This window comes from Strix uralensis, chromosome 5, assembly GCF_047716275.1.
Source record: "Strix uralensis isolate ZFMK-TIS-50842 chromosome 5, bStrUra1, whole genome shotgun sequence".
NCBI classification, from domain to species: domain Eukaryota; kingdom Metazoa; phylum Chordata; class Aves; order Strigiformes; family Strigidae; genus Strix; species Strix uralensis.
Genome location: NC_133976.1, coordinates 58,827,661 through 58,845,791, shown reverse-complemented (window position 1 = coordinate 58,845,791; position 18,131 = coordinate 58,827,661). Strand labels below are relative to the sequence as shown.

Below are 18,131 nucleotides of genomic sequence, written 5' to 3'. Positions count from 1 at the left end.
ACAGGGAAGATGGGACTGTGCAGAACAGAAATAAATATGTCTAGATAGCTTTGTAACAGCCAGCTGTTCCTCAGCACTCCCACACGTACCAGTTATCTTCTTCTCTCCATCTTACCTACGTCCTTCCCTAGACCTCCTCAAACAGTCATTGAGAGGCCCTTTCCATCCTAACCTTCCAGCCTCTTTATCATCTAGTCAGAACAAACAAAACACTCCTATTCCCCCTCCAGCAGAGCTCCAACCTTGCGGAATGTCAGATTTCCCTAGACGAGAAACATCTTCGTCTCGAAGAAGACTTCACTGGACTATGGGATCATCAGTGGTCCTCTGCCCAGATCTAGCCAGCTGCCCAGACTAAGCATGTTTCCACCATCTCATATGAGCACTAGCTTAGGGTGGGAGCAAAGACAGACCAGAAGGCAAACCTTGCCTTGTGTTTGCAGGGCAGCTGAAGTTGAAGACACCGAGACAGTAAGAATCACCAACACCAGCTCAGATGCCATTATATAGATGTGCAAACTGACTGTGAGCAGTCTGAATTCAGAAGAATAAATTGCCACTAAGAGACCAGCTCCTTAGCTGGAAGCTCTGCTCAGCCCACTTCAAAAATACACCAGTCCCTCATGCAGCTTTGACAGAAGGGAAGAAAGGAGCATAGATGGAAAACATCACTTCTATCTTTCTCCTCCCTGAGATGATCAAAGTCCTGTATGGCTCTTCTGCTGAGCTGGTACACAAGTATGCACCAGGGTCTTTGGCAGCCAGCGTCCCTAAGAGTTGCTGTCAAGCTGAGACTGGCCAGATGTTGATGGAGGAGAAGCAAGAGGGGGTGATACCGTCCCATAGCACCCATGACACTACACATGTGCCATATCAGGGAAATGGACAGGGTTCATGTGTCAGGGAAAGAAGATGCTGCTGTTTCAGACCTACCAGCAAATTTGCTCCATAAAGCAACAGACAACATAAAATAAGTCCCAAAAAACTCCTTTCTGCTACGATAGTTGGACCGTTGAGGGCACGTGTTGGTAATGTATGTGGGAAGGCATGTTGGCTTTTCAGCCTGCAACCCATCGAAGCTCCAGCAGCAACTGACAGAGGACAGATCCTGGTTCACCAGTGCAGCTGGCCTTGCAGTTCATGGTTTGGGCAACAGAAGCCAGCTTGGTGGTTTTCTAGCCCCAGGAATACCTGACTACCCTAGAGAGGGCAATGCAACTGCAAGAGAGGGAGCACGCTGAGACTTTGCCGGAGTTTCAGTAGGCCAGGACCAGGCTAGGACCTTTTCCCCTTGACTGGAGAGCAAACCTGTCCAGGACACAGACAGGGAAGAGAGCTGAGCTCATGCTAACAGGGGCAAAGTCTCTCTGGAGAGGGCAAAGAGCAGCCAAGTGCCATCAGCACTTGTAACACTGCTCCAGAGCCATAGGGTGGCACCAGCTCACCGTCCAGCCCCTTGGGGAAGGAGGTGGCTGAGCAAAGCCCAAAAGCTTTGTGTCGGCGTGGCCTTATGCTGGAGCCCTTGCAAAGGGAAGGATGTGGGGAGCCAAGAGCTCTGCCTGTTCCTGCCGTGCAGACTTGCCAGGGCTCCTTGCTCCTGAGGCCCTTCCCAAGCCTTTCCACTCCGAAGATGCTGGACCCACCCCAACAAGCACCCACTGCCCTGACCTATGCTGGGCCCAGCTATTCTCATCCTACAGCTGATCAGAGATCGCTGCTGCACTGAGCCAGGCCCAGGCTTACCTGTGGAACAGCAAAGGGGCCGTAACTCCCCTCTGCTCCCATTAATGCCACCTAATAAGGTATGCTCCAGGGCATCTGTCAGAGGTGGGTCTGCACAGAGTACCTCTCAACCCACGTTAAGCATGGGCCAAGGACTATAAACCAAATCTGAGGCCCGACAAACTTGGTACAGATGTGACCTAAGCCAAAACAGTTAGGTGCTAAAAGTGAAGGCAAAAGACCAACATCTTGGACCTCATTTCCTTCTCCACACACCACCATGGCCACACTATGCAGAAGGTGCAGGATGTGACCCTAGATAACGCGAGAGGTCTTGCAGCCCTTCTGTCTGCTGCATGGGATCTGTGGTGGAGCTGTCGTGGCTGAACATGGTGTGATTTGTAACCTTCCCCTAAGCACTCCTCCATGCCTGGCATTCCTAGAGCTCCCCATTCTGTGTCCCAAAGCCAGTATGTCCAGCTACCTCCACATCTTGGCCTGAGTGGCTCTTTGCCTTTCAGACCATCCCACAGAGACCAGCATCAGCCAAAGCCAGAGACAACCATGGAAGGAACCAAAGCCTGGGGTGCAGCAGGAGCCATGTGCCTCATTTTCCAGGAAGCCAACCGCAGCCTCCCAGCTAGACCAGACCTTTGCAAGCCCTGGGAATGTAGCCCCATCCCCCCTGGGAGCTGGATGCCCATTTCCCCCCTGGGAAGGAGTCACACCCTCCCCCAGGGATGCGATCCCCAGGCTGAGAGCTGCAGACAGATGCTAGCTGGAGCCCGCCCAAGAGCAACGAGCTTTCCAAGTCCTTTCCCTTTCTTGGGGGCCTGGTAGTCACATAAACAGGAAAAGCCTGGCCCTCTCTCCCCTCTTCCACGGCTCTGCCTCCCTCCCCTCCTCTTCGGCAGGCGCCGGCGTCATACAAGCCCCATGGTTGGGTTGCTTGGCCCCCACAGGAGGAGCTGCCGTCTGGCCCCTGACCTCCAGGCTCTGCATTTCCTGTGGCAGGCGAGGAGGGAGATGAGGCCCCTTCTTCCAGACGCTGGGGCTGGGCATAAAGGGCCCTCTTCAGGCCAGCCAGGGGCAGGGAGGAGAGGTCGTGGTAGTCCTTTGCCAGCAACCCGAGGTGCGAGGAGGCAAAGATGCCAGCTGCCCCAGGAGAGGTGGGAGCATCGCTGGGACAGGGAGCCTCCAGCCAAAATGACAGGGCGAGGGCCACACTCCCATCCCGGCTCTGCAGCCAGCTCTCCAAACCCTTGTTTATCTCCTGGCACTTATTTTTAAAAGTTTTGTGGCATTCCCTCCTAAAACCAAAGGCAGCCACGCAGGGTCAGGGAGGCTGCCCAGGAGGGGCCTGCAGGAGGAGGGTACAGCTCCTCCTCCAGCTCACACAGTCGCCCTTGAAGAGCCCAGCACCGTTAACCCTCAGCAAGCTAAGCCCAGCTGTAGGAATAGGTGCCAGTCCTAAAATGAAAAAGCTGGGACTACTTACTAGGAAGGTGTTACCCCTTTCCTCCAGGTCCCTCTGGGGAGGACTAAGCCAAGACAGGCATCCCCTGCCCCTCTGCATGTCTCCCATGGGTCATCATGGGGAGCAGGACTGAGATCTCCAGAGGGGAGTGGAGAGAAGAACTGAGCCTTGCTGAAGTCTTGAAGACTTGAGAGGCAGATCCCTGTCCCCAGGGTCCCGGTCCATGCTTGGGTTCTGTGCCAGCGCTGGCTTGTAAAAGCCCAGGACACTGTCCAGATGTGATGCCCACTCTTCACGGCCTGACAGGAGGTGCCGGATGCCTGGTGAGAGCAGGGAGGCGGGGGGATGGCATCCCGGATGGAAACCTCTGGCATGCCTCTGCGCTGATCTCCACTCTGCCCTGGAATGCGCCTGCCAGCAGTATGTGGGAAAGTGGAGTCAGCAGAGACCTTGGATGTGTCAGCTCTGCGGCTGAGTAAACAAGAGGAGCCCTGGCAAGCATTCAGCCCCAAGCATCCGAGACCTTGAAAAAAAGGGGCTGGAGACAGGGAGGTTCTTCTGTCCCCTCCTTGCTTAACCCCTGCAAAATACCTCCTAACCTTTCCCCTACCTCAGGTGCTAATGCCACCTCCTCTCACCTACCAGATCTAGAGAAGTGTGGGGAGAGACTCTCCCTGAGGCATTTCCAGCACCCAGCTGTCAGATCTGACATCCCGGGAGGAAAAGGCCCCTGGGAGAGAAACTGCCACAAAAGGAGGGTCTGGAGAAGAAAGAGGTGGGATAAAAGGATTTATCACACACACACCCCCCCCCACTATGCACACCCATCCGTGCCCGTTGGCTGTCTCCCAGACAGCGGGGAGCACAGAGCACTGAGAGAGCTTCCACCAGCAGTGCTGGCACTGCCTCAGCGAGTGCAATAATGGCTGCAACAGAAAGGCACGCTACAGGTCCCAAATAAATACCTTCATGGCCCCAGCTGGAGACATTCCCATCGGGGGATGCCAGCTCCAGCCATCCTCCCTGCAGGTTTCACAGGCTCAAGGAGAGGCTGCAAAACAACAGGTTTCCCCAGTGCCAGTTGGAGACACGCTCCCACCGCTTTTCAAGTTGCTGGTGTTGCCTCCCTCATCTCCATAAAGTGCTCCCACGAGAAACGGCTCCTCATCCCCTCTCCGCTTGGGCACAGGAGCCTGGTTGGGGTCTGGGGAAGAGGGATGGCCTGGGGAAGGTCCTCCCGCATCCCACCGGTGGACCCCATCATCTCCTGGGGGGCGAGCTCCCGCCGCGGCAGCGCTGGGAGGCTGTGCCTGCCTTCTGGCCATCATCCCGCGTCCCCTATCGCTCCTCGGCAGGCGCGGACTCCCAGAGAATGAGCCATTGTTCCCCGGCCCTGCAGCCTCTTCCTGTCCCCGTAGGGCTGCAAGACAAACAAAAGCAGAGCCAGACGCTGTGGGGAGGAGGCTGGGCCTGCTCCCCTCCTTCAGATCCCGCAGCAACCCCGCAGGCAGACAGACAGATGGATGTACACCTTGGGGGAAAGGGCAGGGACACCCCTATTTTTAGCTGCCTCTGCAACCCCACCCCCTTCCTTCCGTGGGTCAAAAATACACGGGCTGGATGGACAGGCAAAATCATTAAAACAAAAGAGTTGTTCAGGCCTTGTGTCCAACCACTCCTCTGGCTTTCACCTCTTCCCTTTGACCAGGACATTCCTCACTCATGGTCTCCCTCTCCCACCATGGATGACCTATCTCTTCATTCTCATCCCTCATTCTCTATATCCCCACATCCTCTCTCCATACATCACATCCTTCCTCATCCCTGCACCCCACTTCCCGTCTGCTCCATGGATGCATCCCCCATCCCTTGATGGTCCCCTCTCCCATGCCACACCAACCCTGGGGACATACTCCCTTCTCTTGAGATCTCCCGGCTCCTCCTTCCCCCAAAGCACCTTCCCCCACCTTCTCATGCAATTCATCTCCAGAAGGCTCTTTGCTACCAGAACCCCCCAAGTTTCCTGCTTCTCACCCCCATCTCCTCTTCACCCTCCCTCCCTGCTGCATCCCTCCAACCCTCACCATCTCCCCTTTTCTCTCCTCACCCCAGCAACCTCCATCCCAGCTCCCTCCAGGCTGCACAGGCTTTAAACTCCTGCAGATGTGCTCCCCTCTCCTTATCCTGCTGAGAGAACATATCTGAAGGAGGGCAAACAGACCTCCACATGCCCCTGCACACAGAGAGCTGCTTCTCCAAGCAGCAAATTGGTATCTGAGCTCCCCAGTTCCTCCTGTACCTCCATGAGGTCTATGAAAAGGAACCAGACAATCAAGTGGTGTTTGGGGGGGGGGGGGTTGTTCTGGGGACACATAATGTACATACATATATATATATATATATATATATATATATATATATTTACAACTCCTTTCTCAGTGCCCAAAATCACAGAGGTGTTTCCAGGCCACAGGCAGAGCTGTTCCTGGATTGCTTCTGGTTTATGCAACATCCTCCCTCCCCTCCCAGCCATGTCCCAAAGCCCCGCTTCCCTTTCCTCTGTGCTCAGGGGAAAATCAGAGGGAGAGCACAGATTGGGGTCCATCCTGGGGGTCTGTCCCTCCATCCTCCCTCCCACAACAGCCCACAACACCCCTACAGCACCCCACATCCCCAACCAGCAAACAGGACTAGCATACAAGGAGGAAGCTGGAGAGGGTGGGAGGAGGAAGAAGGATGAAAACATTTAGGATACGACATGGGCAGAGGGAGGGAGGCAGCCTGCCAGCAAGCCTGGGAACTCATCCCTACCTCCTCCTGGGCTTTGGCAAACTCTGAGGCTTTGAGTTCCCAGCCCAAGTCCCCGGGGAAAAGTACACACCCCCCTCCCCCTGCCTTTGCAATCCCTACAAGCAGGACATGGTCAATCCCATTCCTTCAGCCTCCCGCTACTCCAGGGGAGGGGAGCTGGAGGAATTGGTGGGCAAAATTAGAAATTAGCTTTTACAGAGGTCGATCCACCCTCTTCTAGCATGAGTGGGTCTAAAACAATGCTGCTGCCTGCCTGGTGGTGCTCACCACAACCCACCCGCTTTCCTTCCCCAGTGCAGCACAAGGATGCCGGGAACTGCACCGGTCTGATCCCTCTCTTTGGTTATCATAAAGGCTACGGGCATAGAGCAAGGGACCCACAGCACAGCCCTGAAAATGGGCCAAGCCTGGCCTAGCACATCGCTGGGGGTGCTGCCAGAGGAGAAATCATCCCTGTGAAGAAACTACGGGGCATGAGGGATCCAGTGCCCACAGAGCCAGCACTGGCATTAGACCAGGGATACTCTGGGCAAGACACTGGCTGCCTCACACCTATCCCTCACCCCGGGGTGTCACCTTCTGCTACCACCCCAGCTTGGGCTTGCTTACCCTAAAACCAGCTCTGCCTCCAACTCATTCCCAGGGCAGTGAGACACAGGCTGGAGGCAATGCTGAGGGCTGGAAGCAGGGAGGAGGGACCTGACAGCACAAAGGTGAGGGGGACATGGATGAGGCTACACTGGGATGTGTGGTGGGGCAGGGGGCCCTATGGACCCCCCTTCCCATCATGGTAGGGGACTGTCCCCCACCCCACTGCCAACAGTAATTCCCATACCCATGTGGTATGCGCCCTCGCGGCCACCATGAGGAGAATGGAAACATCTGGAAGTCACTCACAAACAAGCGTCGCTCCTAGTTAATGAGGAAATATGAGCTGGAGACCCTGGGCAGCAACAGGATATCTGCTTTTTGTGCACTGAGCGAGGCAGCCCCTTCCCACTGAGCCCCTCGCCTGCCCTCCATCTGCAGGAAATTTCCAGGGATGGGGCTCCAGGAGTGTTTCAGTGCCCCCAGAGCCCCATCCCTGGAAATATCACAGGGAAGGCGGGCAGGCAAGAAGAGAGCAAAGAGAAATGGCAGGGAAATCAAACCCAGGGGCAAGTGCCCTGTCCACAAGTGGGCTGCTCCGATCATCTTCCCTCGGCTTCCCCCAGGCACTGGGGAAAGAGAGAAGGGGGACTTTTCTTCTCTGGAGGGGAGTCCTGCAATCAGCAGCCTCCAGTCTGTGAGCAGCAGGGGCTGCAAAGCAAGATAGGAGGAAGGACTGAGCACCTGGAGATGGGGGCAGAGAGCTCAGACTCAGCCACCCATAAAACCTCAGCCCCACACCAGAGGGATGAGCATTGGGAAGAAGAGGGGATGCAATTTGCACAGCCCCATCTTTGATGTTGTGGGAATCAAAGCAAATCCTCAGCCAGAAAAGCTGCAGGGCCACTTGTCTGCTCCCATGATAAGCCTGATGGCCAGTCTCTCTGTAATGATGAGACTGGTACTGCTGCCTGGGGCACAGGGTTACAGACAGGATGAAAGGTTGGGGTGACTGAAGGTAAATGAGATAGGTGGGCTGGGAGAGGTCCAGGCATTAGTTCATGCCCAGGGCACCCATGGGTCGTACAGTGGCTCTGCAGCGCTGTCCAGCCCCACAGCCACTTCTCATTTATCAGCAGAGTTGGATAAAGAGGCTGGGAGGCAGAATTGTATGGATTTGCTTTCCAGGCATCTGTATAAAAGAAGGGGGTGTCGGGAGGATGCAGCCCTGCTAGAGTACAGCTGGAGGGGCCACACCACCTCTGCTCGTAACCAGACAGCCAGAGGCCAGGATGGTACTGAGCCCTGGAGCTGGCACATACCCTGGAGGTCTCCAAAGCACTTCAGCGCCAGCCCCAGAAGGACAAAAGTCACAGCCCAGCTGGCATGGCTGCAAGACCACAGGGTGTGGGGAGGGGTGCTGGAGAGGGGGGATTTCCAGCTGCTTTCCTGGAAATGGAGCCCATCCTGGCCCAGAGCGCAGAGATGCTTGGAGCAGGGGTGAGGAGGAGGAGGCAGTGGAGAGCCAGCCGCCCTGTGAGGAGAGGAACGTGGCTCCTGTCCCATCTGGAAAAGATTTGTTCTGCATTCCCCGGCAGAGGCGGCTGCTGTCGTCCAGGCTCCACTCCCTGCCACAGACCCCACTGCAGGGCACAGGGATTGGAGTGAGGGGAGCAAGGAGGAGCTCCTTGGGCTGGGGGTCAGATGCCCTGGCAGGCCGTGCAGAGGGGGAGACCCAAAGAAGAAGTCTTTTCCTGCCTCTCTCACCACCCCCATTTGCTTCCTCTGAGCAGGACATGGGGGAAGAAATGCCTACCATACCTCCAGCAAGCAGGAATGACACAGGTCACGATTTGTCCTCCTTTCACCTCTGGTGGCACAGCTCACGGGAGCTGAGCTCCGGTCTCCCTCTAGGACATAGACCCACTTAGAAGTACCATCAAAATGCACTGTCCATGTTTTCTTAATTTCTAATGAAGAAGAGCTCCACAGAAGGCTGAAACCCTAACTGTCCCATTTCACAGAGGAGAAGCCTGAGGCCGAGAGGCTGAGAACAGTGCCAAAACCCTACTGCTGCTTAGCAAACCTCTGAGCAATGAAGTGCTCCTGCCTGGGCACCCCAGCACGAGCCACCTGAGCCCAGCAAGAGGCCAGGCTCCATTTTGACATTTCCTCTGCAGACATCTTGTCGTCCCTTCAGCCAGGCCCTGCTTAACCCCAACAAGTCTTGTCTTGCCTTCACCAGTGAAGACACCTCCCTTCTCCTCCACAGGGCCCTGAATAGGTGCTTGTGCCTGACCAAGTGCTCCCCAGCAGAGCCACTGAGTCTTGCCTGGACGCTATGGGAGTCACTGATGGCACTGGTGATGCCATGCCCACCAGAAGGTTGCCCCTCATTGACACTGATAGGGTCTTCTGCCCTGCAACCATCAAGGGACAAAGCAATGAAACATGATGCCAGAGGGATATGGTGTCTCACGTGTGGGCAGAGACCCTCCCTGCTGCCACCAAAGAGGACCTCCTTGAATTTACCTACTGCCACCCCCTCACCCTGATCTGACATGCTGCCACTGATATGATGCTTGTCCTGACCCTGTAACGCTTGTCCGGAGCCTGTAATGAACGCCAGCCTGGCCCCCATGGCCTTTGGGGAGGCTGTTATCCTGCTAATGCTCAACCCAACGCTACCCACAGGTCCTGGCATGACCACCCACCCCCAGGCCCCATTCCTGGTTGGCAGCGCTACATGGTGGGCACTTCCCATCCAACATGGGATGGGATGACCCTATGTGATACTTGAGGGGTCACACACACACAGAGGGGGCAAATTCCTTTCCTTTTCCCCCTGGCCAGGCTCCCCTAACCAGGTTAGCCGGCAACCTGGGTTTCCCCCTTCTCCCAAATCCACTGAAGCGGCCGCCCAGAAGCTGGAGGCAGCCGATGCCAGAGGACAGGAAATGTCACTGGGGAAGTGGGGAGGAGGGGGAGAGCGGCAGAGAAGTTCCTGAAGTTTTCTGTCCTGGATAGTTGGAATAAATCTCATTTTCTCTGGTCTCTTTGCCGAGGCGAGGATTGGCTCGGCGGTGCTGCAGCCCGCCCTCCTCCTTCCCACATCCCCTCCCCGCCAGCTTCGCTCCCTCTCTCCCGTGGCATCGGGGCGTCAGCCTGGGAGAGCCAGCCTTGGGGGGACAGCCGTGGGAAAAGGGAGGGAGCCATGCCTCCTCTTTCTCCGCCCCTCCACTCTGGGACGTAGTGCCAGTAACCCTCGGAGCAAGTTACAGGGGCCCACGGAGACTGTCTCCCAACTTTTCGGCCGGAGGACGGGGGAAAAAAATAACCCTGGTTCGGAAGAGGTAAATCCTGAAAGTTTTGATTCCTCAGTTTGTAGAGCTGGGGGGGTGGGTCTGGAGCAGAAGGAAAAGGGTGGAGAGGGTGGTCAGAGAGGGGAGAAGCAGGAGGGGTGGCAAGGCGATGGAGACGGGGAAGGATGATGAAAAAGAAAGCAAGAAGAAGGCAGGAATGCAACAGGAAACCGGGAGGAAGGAAAGCAGGAGCGAGGAGAGGGAAGACAGGCGGGGAGGGGGGAGCCGGGAGAAAAAGGAGATGAGAGGGAGTCCCAAGGATGGGGGAGGGCAGCGGGTCACCCCCCTCCCACACCCCACTCTGGACACCCCTTGAAGCCTTGCAGGCTCTCAGCGCCTCGATTTTGGGCATTTGGAGGAAGAAAGGGAGGCTTTGGGGCAAGGGGGCAGGGAGATGATGGATGGAAACCACCCACCTTTGGAGCCTCGGCCTCCCTCCATGTCCCAGCACGTCTCCTTGGAAAAATACCCTTGTTATACAGAGAGATATAACTAAATATATATATATATATATATAGCAGCCGGCAGCACAGGAGTCGAACTCAGGCTTGTCCGCCTACTGCCTGGCACCGCTCCAGGGGAGGTGGAAGAGGCCCAGCCCGGCCAGCCGAGCCCCTTTCCCCCTTCCCCAAAAGCCTGTCTTTGCTAGCTTTCCCCATCCCAGAACAGTGACCCAACTGGAGAGCCTCTGCCTCCCTTCCTCCAGGGAAAGGGAGGTTTTTTGGCACTCGGGAAGGCTGGGAAAGCCCTCCTGGCTGCCCAGAGCCATTTACACCCACTTTTCCCCCTGTTGAGACCACCCCAAACATCTCTTCGTCCTCTTTTGAAGTCTGTCACTTGGGGGGGGGGCACATATGGAGAGGAGGAGGAGAAGGAGGGAAGAAACTGCTTTCAGCAGCTCCAGCCAACTAGACATCTGGATTATTCTTCCCCCCTTTCTGTTTTCCGCTCTTCCCAGCAAGCAGAATAGCTCTGGCCACTCCTGATGAGTGAAAAACCAGTGGAAACCAGCTGAACTTGGGTGGGGGGGCGGGGGGGAAATGGGGGAGGCCAGGCTGGGAGGAAGAGGAGGAGGAGGTGCCAGCAGTTGGTCTTTGAGAGCAGGAGGCTTCCCAGAGGAGGCAAGGAGGGAGCCAGGGAGAGGATGCTGGGGAAGGGGAGGTCGGGATGGGCTGCAGACTCGCCATGCCGGGGGCTGGTGAACATGGTGGGCTGCCAGATGGAAGCAGCATCCGGACAGATGGGTGGCCAGACGGAGGGTCCCCTTGCCCAGTGGAGGAAAGGAGAGCACACAGGTCACCCTTTGCCCACAGAGTCACGAGTTTCCCTGGCATGGAGGAGTCCGCTTGGGTGGAGGGGAGGGCTCAAAGGGGCACAGCTGGCAGGGAGACACACCAGGGGCAGAGAGAAGGAGGAAAAATGGAGAGATTGGAGGGAGAAAAAGTCCAACAGGCCTGCCAGAAACCTGCCATCCAGGTAGAGCTGGGCACCAGCTGCCTCCCTCCCTCCCTCCTCTCCCAGAGCTTGCTGCCTGCCAGCAGGCAGGGAGAGCCAAGGGCCAGGACGTGCTGGCTTGTGCCCTACGGTGGCCAAGGGACAAGGAAGGAGCAACATTTTCCTCCTCCCAGCTCCCTGCTCAGTAGTTCTCCAGGCAGGGAGCAATGGGATGTGCTCCTTCTGCATTCCCCCTTCCCTCGCCTCCCCATCCCATCCCCAGGGTCATGCCAGCCCCAGTCCCCTGCACAGGTCTGCAGGGCAGCTCTGCTGTGCGGGGGACCTGGAGTGGGGGGACCCACACCTCAGAGTAGCTCTGCCCAGTACAGCACGTGCTGAATGGCGCAGTCCCCACTTTGGGTTTCTTAGGGACTCCAATGTGCAGAGGGAAAGGAAAACTCGAGGGCTGTAACTCGGCTAATACCCTGTCCTGGGGTCACACGCCTTCCTGGAGGACCTGAGGACAGCTCAGAAATGGGGTCACGCCTCTCTCCCGAGATCCAATGTGCTGCAGGGATCACTCCAGCAGTTTCCTTGAACTCCAGGAGAGCCCTGACCAGTGGCTATGGGTGGGCTTCTGCCAGAGGGAGGAAATTTGCTCCCCTGTTGTCCTCCCACTCTGAATCTGCCATGGGTCTGGCCCATCCTGGCTATAAGGCAGCATGGCATGGCCTCCGTGAGCAGGAGGCAGACATGTGCTGCATGAGCCAGGGAGCTGGGGGCCAGCAGGAAGCCAGTCTGCCACCATCCCAGCTGCCACTGGCCACTGCCACCCCGGGAGGCAGCCAATGGTGCTGGCAGCTGGCGGGGGAGGTTTGTTTTCCCTTCCCCAGGCATTAACCCCTGGCAGATAAGAGGGGCCCTGGGTGAGCAAACAAGGCCAGGACAAGGCAAAACACATGTAGCCAGTCAGGAAACCAGCTTCATGTCAAGGACTCCCCCTTGCCAGAGGCTTTGCCACCCTGGCACCACCTGACTGCTCCGAGGTGACCCAGGGACAGGCAGGGGAGGCAGGCAGCGTGGCTGGGGGAGACAGACAGAGCCACACAGCAAGGGGTGTCCCAGCACATGGGGACCGAAGGATGCAAGGCTCCTGCATCGCCTCTCAGCATGCTGCCCTCCGCAGCTGGTCCTGCTGAAGGGATCCAGCTCCATCCTGTCCCCCCAGCCCCTGAATGGGGACTGAGCCCAGGGAGGGACATGTCCCCAGGCAGGCACCCAAACCACTGATGCTCTGAGGTGCCCTGCGTCCCAAATTCTCTCCTTTCCCCAACTCACCCTCTCCTTATTGTCACACACACTGACAGGGGATCTGCTGATCTGAGTGCTCACCCTGCCATCGTGCACCCAGCTGCTGCCTCCCCTCCTGCTCCCAGAGTGTGGGGACCCATCCTGCCTTCTTCTCCAACCTCAAGCAATCACCTTCCTTGCCGTGCCTCAGTTTCCCCTGACTGCAGAGCAGCTGACCTTCCCGCACCCCCAGCTCTCTGCTGCTCCGACGTGTCTGCCCAGCACCCGGGGACCCAGCTAGAGGAGGACAAAGAAACCAATATACAAATACTGCATTTTCCCTTCCTGCTGTCCCTCCTCCCCGAGAAGCATGCAGTCCCCAGGCCGCACCCTCTCCCCAAGGGTTCATCTGAATCGCAAAAAAGGAGGGAGAGGTTTCTCGCCCCAGGAGCCCCGGCAGGCAGGCAGGGCACCGCTCCAGGAGGAGGTGCTGCCTGGGAGGGAAATCCTCAGCCTGCGTTGTGGCATGGGTCTGGCAAAGTTTCTTTGCAGGGAGGGGAAACTGAGGCACACCAAGGTAGATCAGAGGGGTGAGGGAGAGCACGTGTTTTGGGGGGAAGGACTTTTTTTTCCTCCCCAGGAAGAGGGCCAAGTGAGGGGGACAGCAGGTAGCAACCTCCCCACCGTTGCTCATGCACAACCTTTAACCTCTTTAGTCAGTACTGAGGGTATAGCCAACATGGTTATGAAAATCCTCTCTGAGGACTTCACCATTCCTCTTACCTTTATAGGTGGCCAACGAAGGGACCGAGGCACTTGCCCTGTCAGCCCACCCCAAGCTCCCATCACCCACTGCCCCATCCGTGACCGGCTCCCACTCACTCAGCGGCAGCAGAAGACAGTGGATTAACCCCTAAACCTGCAGCCAGACGCAGCTTCCAGAGGCCCCCACAGCACCAGGCGTGACCCCAGACTCCCCCTGGGGACACCTCTGCACCACTATTGGGGACATACCCGCTGCAGGTGATTTTATGGGCACAACATAGTGCAGGGAAGCAGGGCGACAGGCACCCTTCCCACCTGCTGAAAGACAAGGTGACGTGAGCTGTTCCCCCAAGAGCATCGGAGCAGGAGTGATGGGGAGGCCGGAGATGTGACAAGCCACCCCAGTGCTGGACTGGTTCTGAGGGCTTTTTCAAAGGCGGGGGCGAGGTGAGGGGTGCAACATGAGCTTGGGGAAGCTGCCGCTGCTCAGCTGGGTGTCAGGCTCTCACGGCAAGCGGCGGCTGAAGGCAGAGCTGACGCCGGACATGATCAGCCCACCACTGGGGGACTTTCGGCACACCATGCACGTGGGGCATGGCGGGGATGTCTTCGGGGACACCTCTTTCCTCAGCAACCATGGTGGGGCCAACACGGCCAAAACCAACAACTTCTTCACCCGGACGCTGCAGCATGTCCGCCGGACGCCGCTGAGGAGCCGGGGCAGTGGGAGCCAAGTGGGAACATCACCCGCCCCACCAGCCGTCTCGCCCATCATCAAGAATGCCGTCTCACTGCCGCAGCTCAATGAAGGGACATATGACAGCGGCAGCAGCCGGGGCTTGACCAGCAAGTTCTCCTTCAAAAGTGCCTCCAACAGCTTCTCCAAAACGCACCAGGCCTATGGTGAGTGAACCATGGGGCAGAGGCTTGTGCATCCTCTGCAGCCCTTCTCCATCAACCCTTGCCTCAGTTTCCCCATCGAGGGACTTTAGGCTCTCAGCAGAGACAGGACATTTAAGAGTCCCCAGTCCTGGTAATTAATCCCTGCGAGACGATAACCCTAACCTTGCTTTCAACTGCTGTCCTTGCTCCTGCCCCTGGAGGGTCTCCTCCCAGATGCCCCCCAAAGTGGAGCATGGATAGTTTCTCCTCCTCTCCCTCCCCCATAGCTCCACACAGCTGGCAGCCTGGGTGGGGCAGTTGTAAGGAGGTGCCCCCATCTCCCCCCAGCCCTACACCTTCCCCATGAGCAGCCTCCCTGAGGAAGGCAAAGAGGATGCTGGGACAGTGGGGCAGTACCCACACCAAGGTAGCAAGGTCAAGAGGAACCATGGCACAGCCTTCCCCACCTCCATGCAGATGCTCCAACCCTGTCCCAACCCCTCCATCATCATGTGCTCCTTGAGGATCTCAGTCCTCCCGCTTCCCCATTGCACCCACATCCCTCCCTTGCCTCCCTGCCAGCCGGGGTCCAGGAGGGATCCTTGGGCAAGTGTTGTGGGAAGGACAGGATGGGACAGGACAGCTGGGTGGCTCTTCTCTGGCCTCACAGCACTGGGCAGTGGCTCAGTTTTTCCCCAGGGAGGGAGGTCTGGGGAAGAGGGTCTGGGGGAGTCTGGGGGCCCTGCAGCAGCCAGAGGAGATGTCTGGGCTCAGAGGGAAAGGCAAGCTGAGACAATGCTGCCATCTCCTGGTCCCACCTGCCTGGCTCAGCCCCCACCAGCATCTTACCAAGCCCAGAGCCCACCTGGAGACCCTCAGTTGTGACTCTGGGCTTTGGAGGTGTCCACACAGACACTGGCCTGTCCTTCAGAGGCCAGCATCATGGATGGGAGTGTGAACTGCCCCACTTCAGTGGCAGTGTCCCTTGTCCCCCGTAGATGTAAGGCAGGCTTCCTCCCCCCTCACCAGCCATCTCTTCTGCCTCGCAGGGCTGGAGTCCGGGTTTTGCACCATCCCTCGAGGCCCTCGCTTGGAAAAGGCCCAAGAGAGCACCTTCCCCGGGGAAGCAGAGCTGAAGCGCTCAGACTCCCTGCTCTCTTTCCGCCTGGACCTGGGGCCCTCCCTGATGAGTGAGCTCCTCCAGGTGATAAGCTTCTCCGAAACCAATGGGAGTGAGGCAGGGGAAGATAGCCCAGACCTCCCGCGTGGTGAGGGGACCAAGGATGGGGTCCTTCCAGCACTGGGTGCATCCTATGGAGAGGACAAAACAACGTCCAGCTTCTGGGACCACTCCAGGCAGAGCAGCCTGTTGGGGGCCAGCTCGCTGCCAGGACTGTCAGTCCATGCCAATGGAGAGGCACATGCCATCGAGGGCCTTGGAGAGGACCCTGCCTGGGCTTTGGGGCCGGGGGCTGCGCCCAGAGGAACACCGTGGCAGGGGCACTGGAACGACTGCACCATCGAGGCAGGAGAGTTTGACCGGGCAGCCCAGGTCCTGGCCCGCCATTACGGTGGGACCAGCACCCCACGGAGCTCGGAGAAGGGTGAGGGTCCCCAGCAGGCCCGGACTCAGATGCTGTGGGAGAGCCCCAACAGCAGCTCATTGTGGTCACAAGTGACAGAGGAGAGCCAGTCCCCTGAGGCCACCTGGAACCAAGGAGAGGAGGAAGAGGAGAAGGAGGAAGAAGAGGAGGAGGAGGTGGCCAAGCTCTCCAGCCTGCAGGAGGGTTATGCTGGTGCCCAGGGAAGGCTCAGTAATTCCTTTGAGTATGCCGATGAGGAGGAAGATGATGAAGTCAAGGTGTGAACAGCCATCCCTCTCATCATGACCCCGCACCAGAGGCACTGGTGCTGGGGTCTTCACCCTCCTCCCCATCCCCCACCCTCAGGTACCAGTGTCACCAGCAGACCCAGCAGGTGACATCCTTGCCAAGATGGGGGCACTGGGGGGGCCAGAGTGGGGCAGGAGGAGAGCCTGTCTCCTGGGGGGCTCCCTGGGGCTGGGCCAGGCTGCTGCAGAGGGCTGGTGAGGGCTGTGAATCACAGCACCAGGCATCACAGCCCTTCCCCAGCCTTACTGCCGTTAGACACCAAAGGGACATTCCCATGTGCCAAAGAAACTCCAAACCTCTTCCTACCCATCCTGTTCCCCCCGGTGCCCTCTCTGCCATCCCTCAGCCTGGGCCCACCAGCATGCCCAGGGACATGCCCCATCCTCCCACCAAAGTCCCCAACCACCCTCTGCGCTGGCACAGGTGCCCTCCTGAAAATCTTCCCACCAACAGCTCTGGGATGTAGAGGATGGGGGTCTCCCCAGCTCCAGCTGGTGCAAGACCCTCCCATATAGCACATCTGTCTACTGGGGGAGGTCAGCTGGGGGCTCAAGGGGCAGGCAAACCCCACAGAGCTGAGCTTTCTCTTTTCCTTTCCCCCAAAAAAAGCCATGAGCTCAGCATTCAGGAGGTGAGAGCACACAGAGATAATTGCAGGGGTCTTTCCACTTGCCTCCTGCTGCTGAGCGTCACTTAGGATGGCTCCGTTTCTCACCCCCGCTCCCTCGCAGCAGGGAGGGGAGAAACTTCTTGGCTGGCTGGAGGCAGAGGCGAGGTTGTCAGGTCACCAAATCCTGCAGTTCATGACCTAAAAATTCCTTCCTTTCCCCCCGCCTCAGAACAAGGAGACTCCCACTTTGCAGCTACTCTGTCTGTGCCACCTCTTCTCCATCCTTGCCCCCTCTACCCATTCTCCATGTGTGCACCCCTCTTTCCAGTGCACCCCTTCCCAGGGGTACATGTGGAGAACAGCTAATGCCCCTTGCTGAGCCGCCCTGGGCGACACAGCTGCCCTGGAACGAGCTGCCCCCCACGCTGCCCCGCGTGCAAACTGGCCCTCACAGAAGTGCCTTTGTGCCACAGCATGGAGCCAAGATGCTCAGGGGCTGAGGTCACCAGAGGGACCCTCACAGGACACTCCTTGTTCTCTGCAACAGGAGGGGGTGTGCAGTGGGGGAAGATGCCGGGCCATGGCTGCAAGGCTCCGCTCCCATGCAGCTCACGCACCGCCCAGCTGCTTCTGGCAGGGAGCTCTTCAGAGCAGAATAAAGAGGCTCCGGCATGCACGCATGTTGTACATGGGAGCGCCACTTGCAGTCAGGCCATCAAGGTTATGGGCAAGCCCATCTCCCCCAGCCTCCCCAGGCAGCTGCCTTGTGCTGCCTGACAGCAGCAAGCCACCCCAGCAGCAGCTTCAAGGAGTCCCCAGCTCTGGCCACTGGTACCCAGCAGGATCAGCCCTATTACCCCTGCACCCTCTGGGGCAGGGACCCCGGCTCTCTGGATGAGCTCCCCCTGCCCTCCGCTTCCCAGACCATAACACAAGCTCTAGACCAAAGATCCACATCCGTGGAATATCCCTTCTGCCTCCACTCTGTATCCCATGCACTTATTGTTGTTCTTATTAAAAGTTTTGTTACTAACTTCTCCCCTGGTGCCTCCCCTCAGCTGCAGCGACCTTATCTTCCTTGCTGTGTCTGCCTGTGCCCCAGCCACAAAATCCCACCCTCTCCACTCTCAGAAGGATTTGCCAGTACCTCGGGGATCCCTGGATTAACTAGCACAGTACTTTGCCTCTCACCGTGGCTAACAAAGCAAGCTGCTATCCACCTAGCCCCATGTAGCATGCAGGAGGGTGAAAAGTTTCCTCTCCAGCCCAGCAACAATTCATTTTCAGCCTGAAGCAGG

The 18,131-nt window shown here is 57.8% G+C and overlaps 1 protein-coding gene across 1 annotated transcript; it reads left to right on the top strand.

The window, feature by feature from the left end:
- Positions 1-9,763: 9,763 nt before the first annotated feature.
- Positions 9,764-17,870, top strand: CDC42EP1 (CDC42 effector protein 1). The gene is made up of 3 exons (XM_074869450.1): positions 9,764-9,951; positions 13,476-14,352; positions 15,381-17,870. Exons 2-3 carry the CDS (start codon positions 13,911-13,913, stop codon positions 16,196-16,198), a joined length of 1,260 nt encoding a protein of 419 aa, XP_074725551.1. The 5' UTR covers positions 9,764-9,951; positions 13,476-13,910; the 3' UTR covers positions 16,199-17,870.
- The last annotated feature ends 261 nt before the right edge of the window (positions 17,871-18,131 follow it).

Coding starts and splice junctions, on each gene's coding strand:
- CDC42EP1 (XM_074869450.1), top strand. CDS start 13,911: ATGAGCTTGGGGAAGCTGCCGCTGCTCAGCTGGGTGTCAGGCTCTCAC. Junction 14,353..15,380: donor CAAAACGCACCAGGCCTATG/GTGAGTGAACCA, acceptor TCTGCCTCGCAG/GGCTGGAGTCCGGGTTTTGC.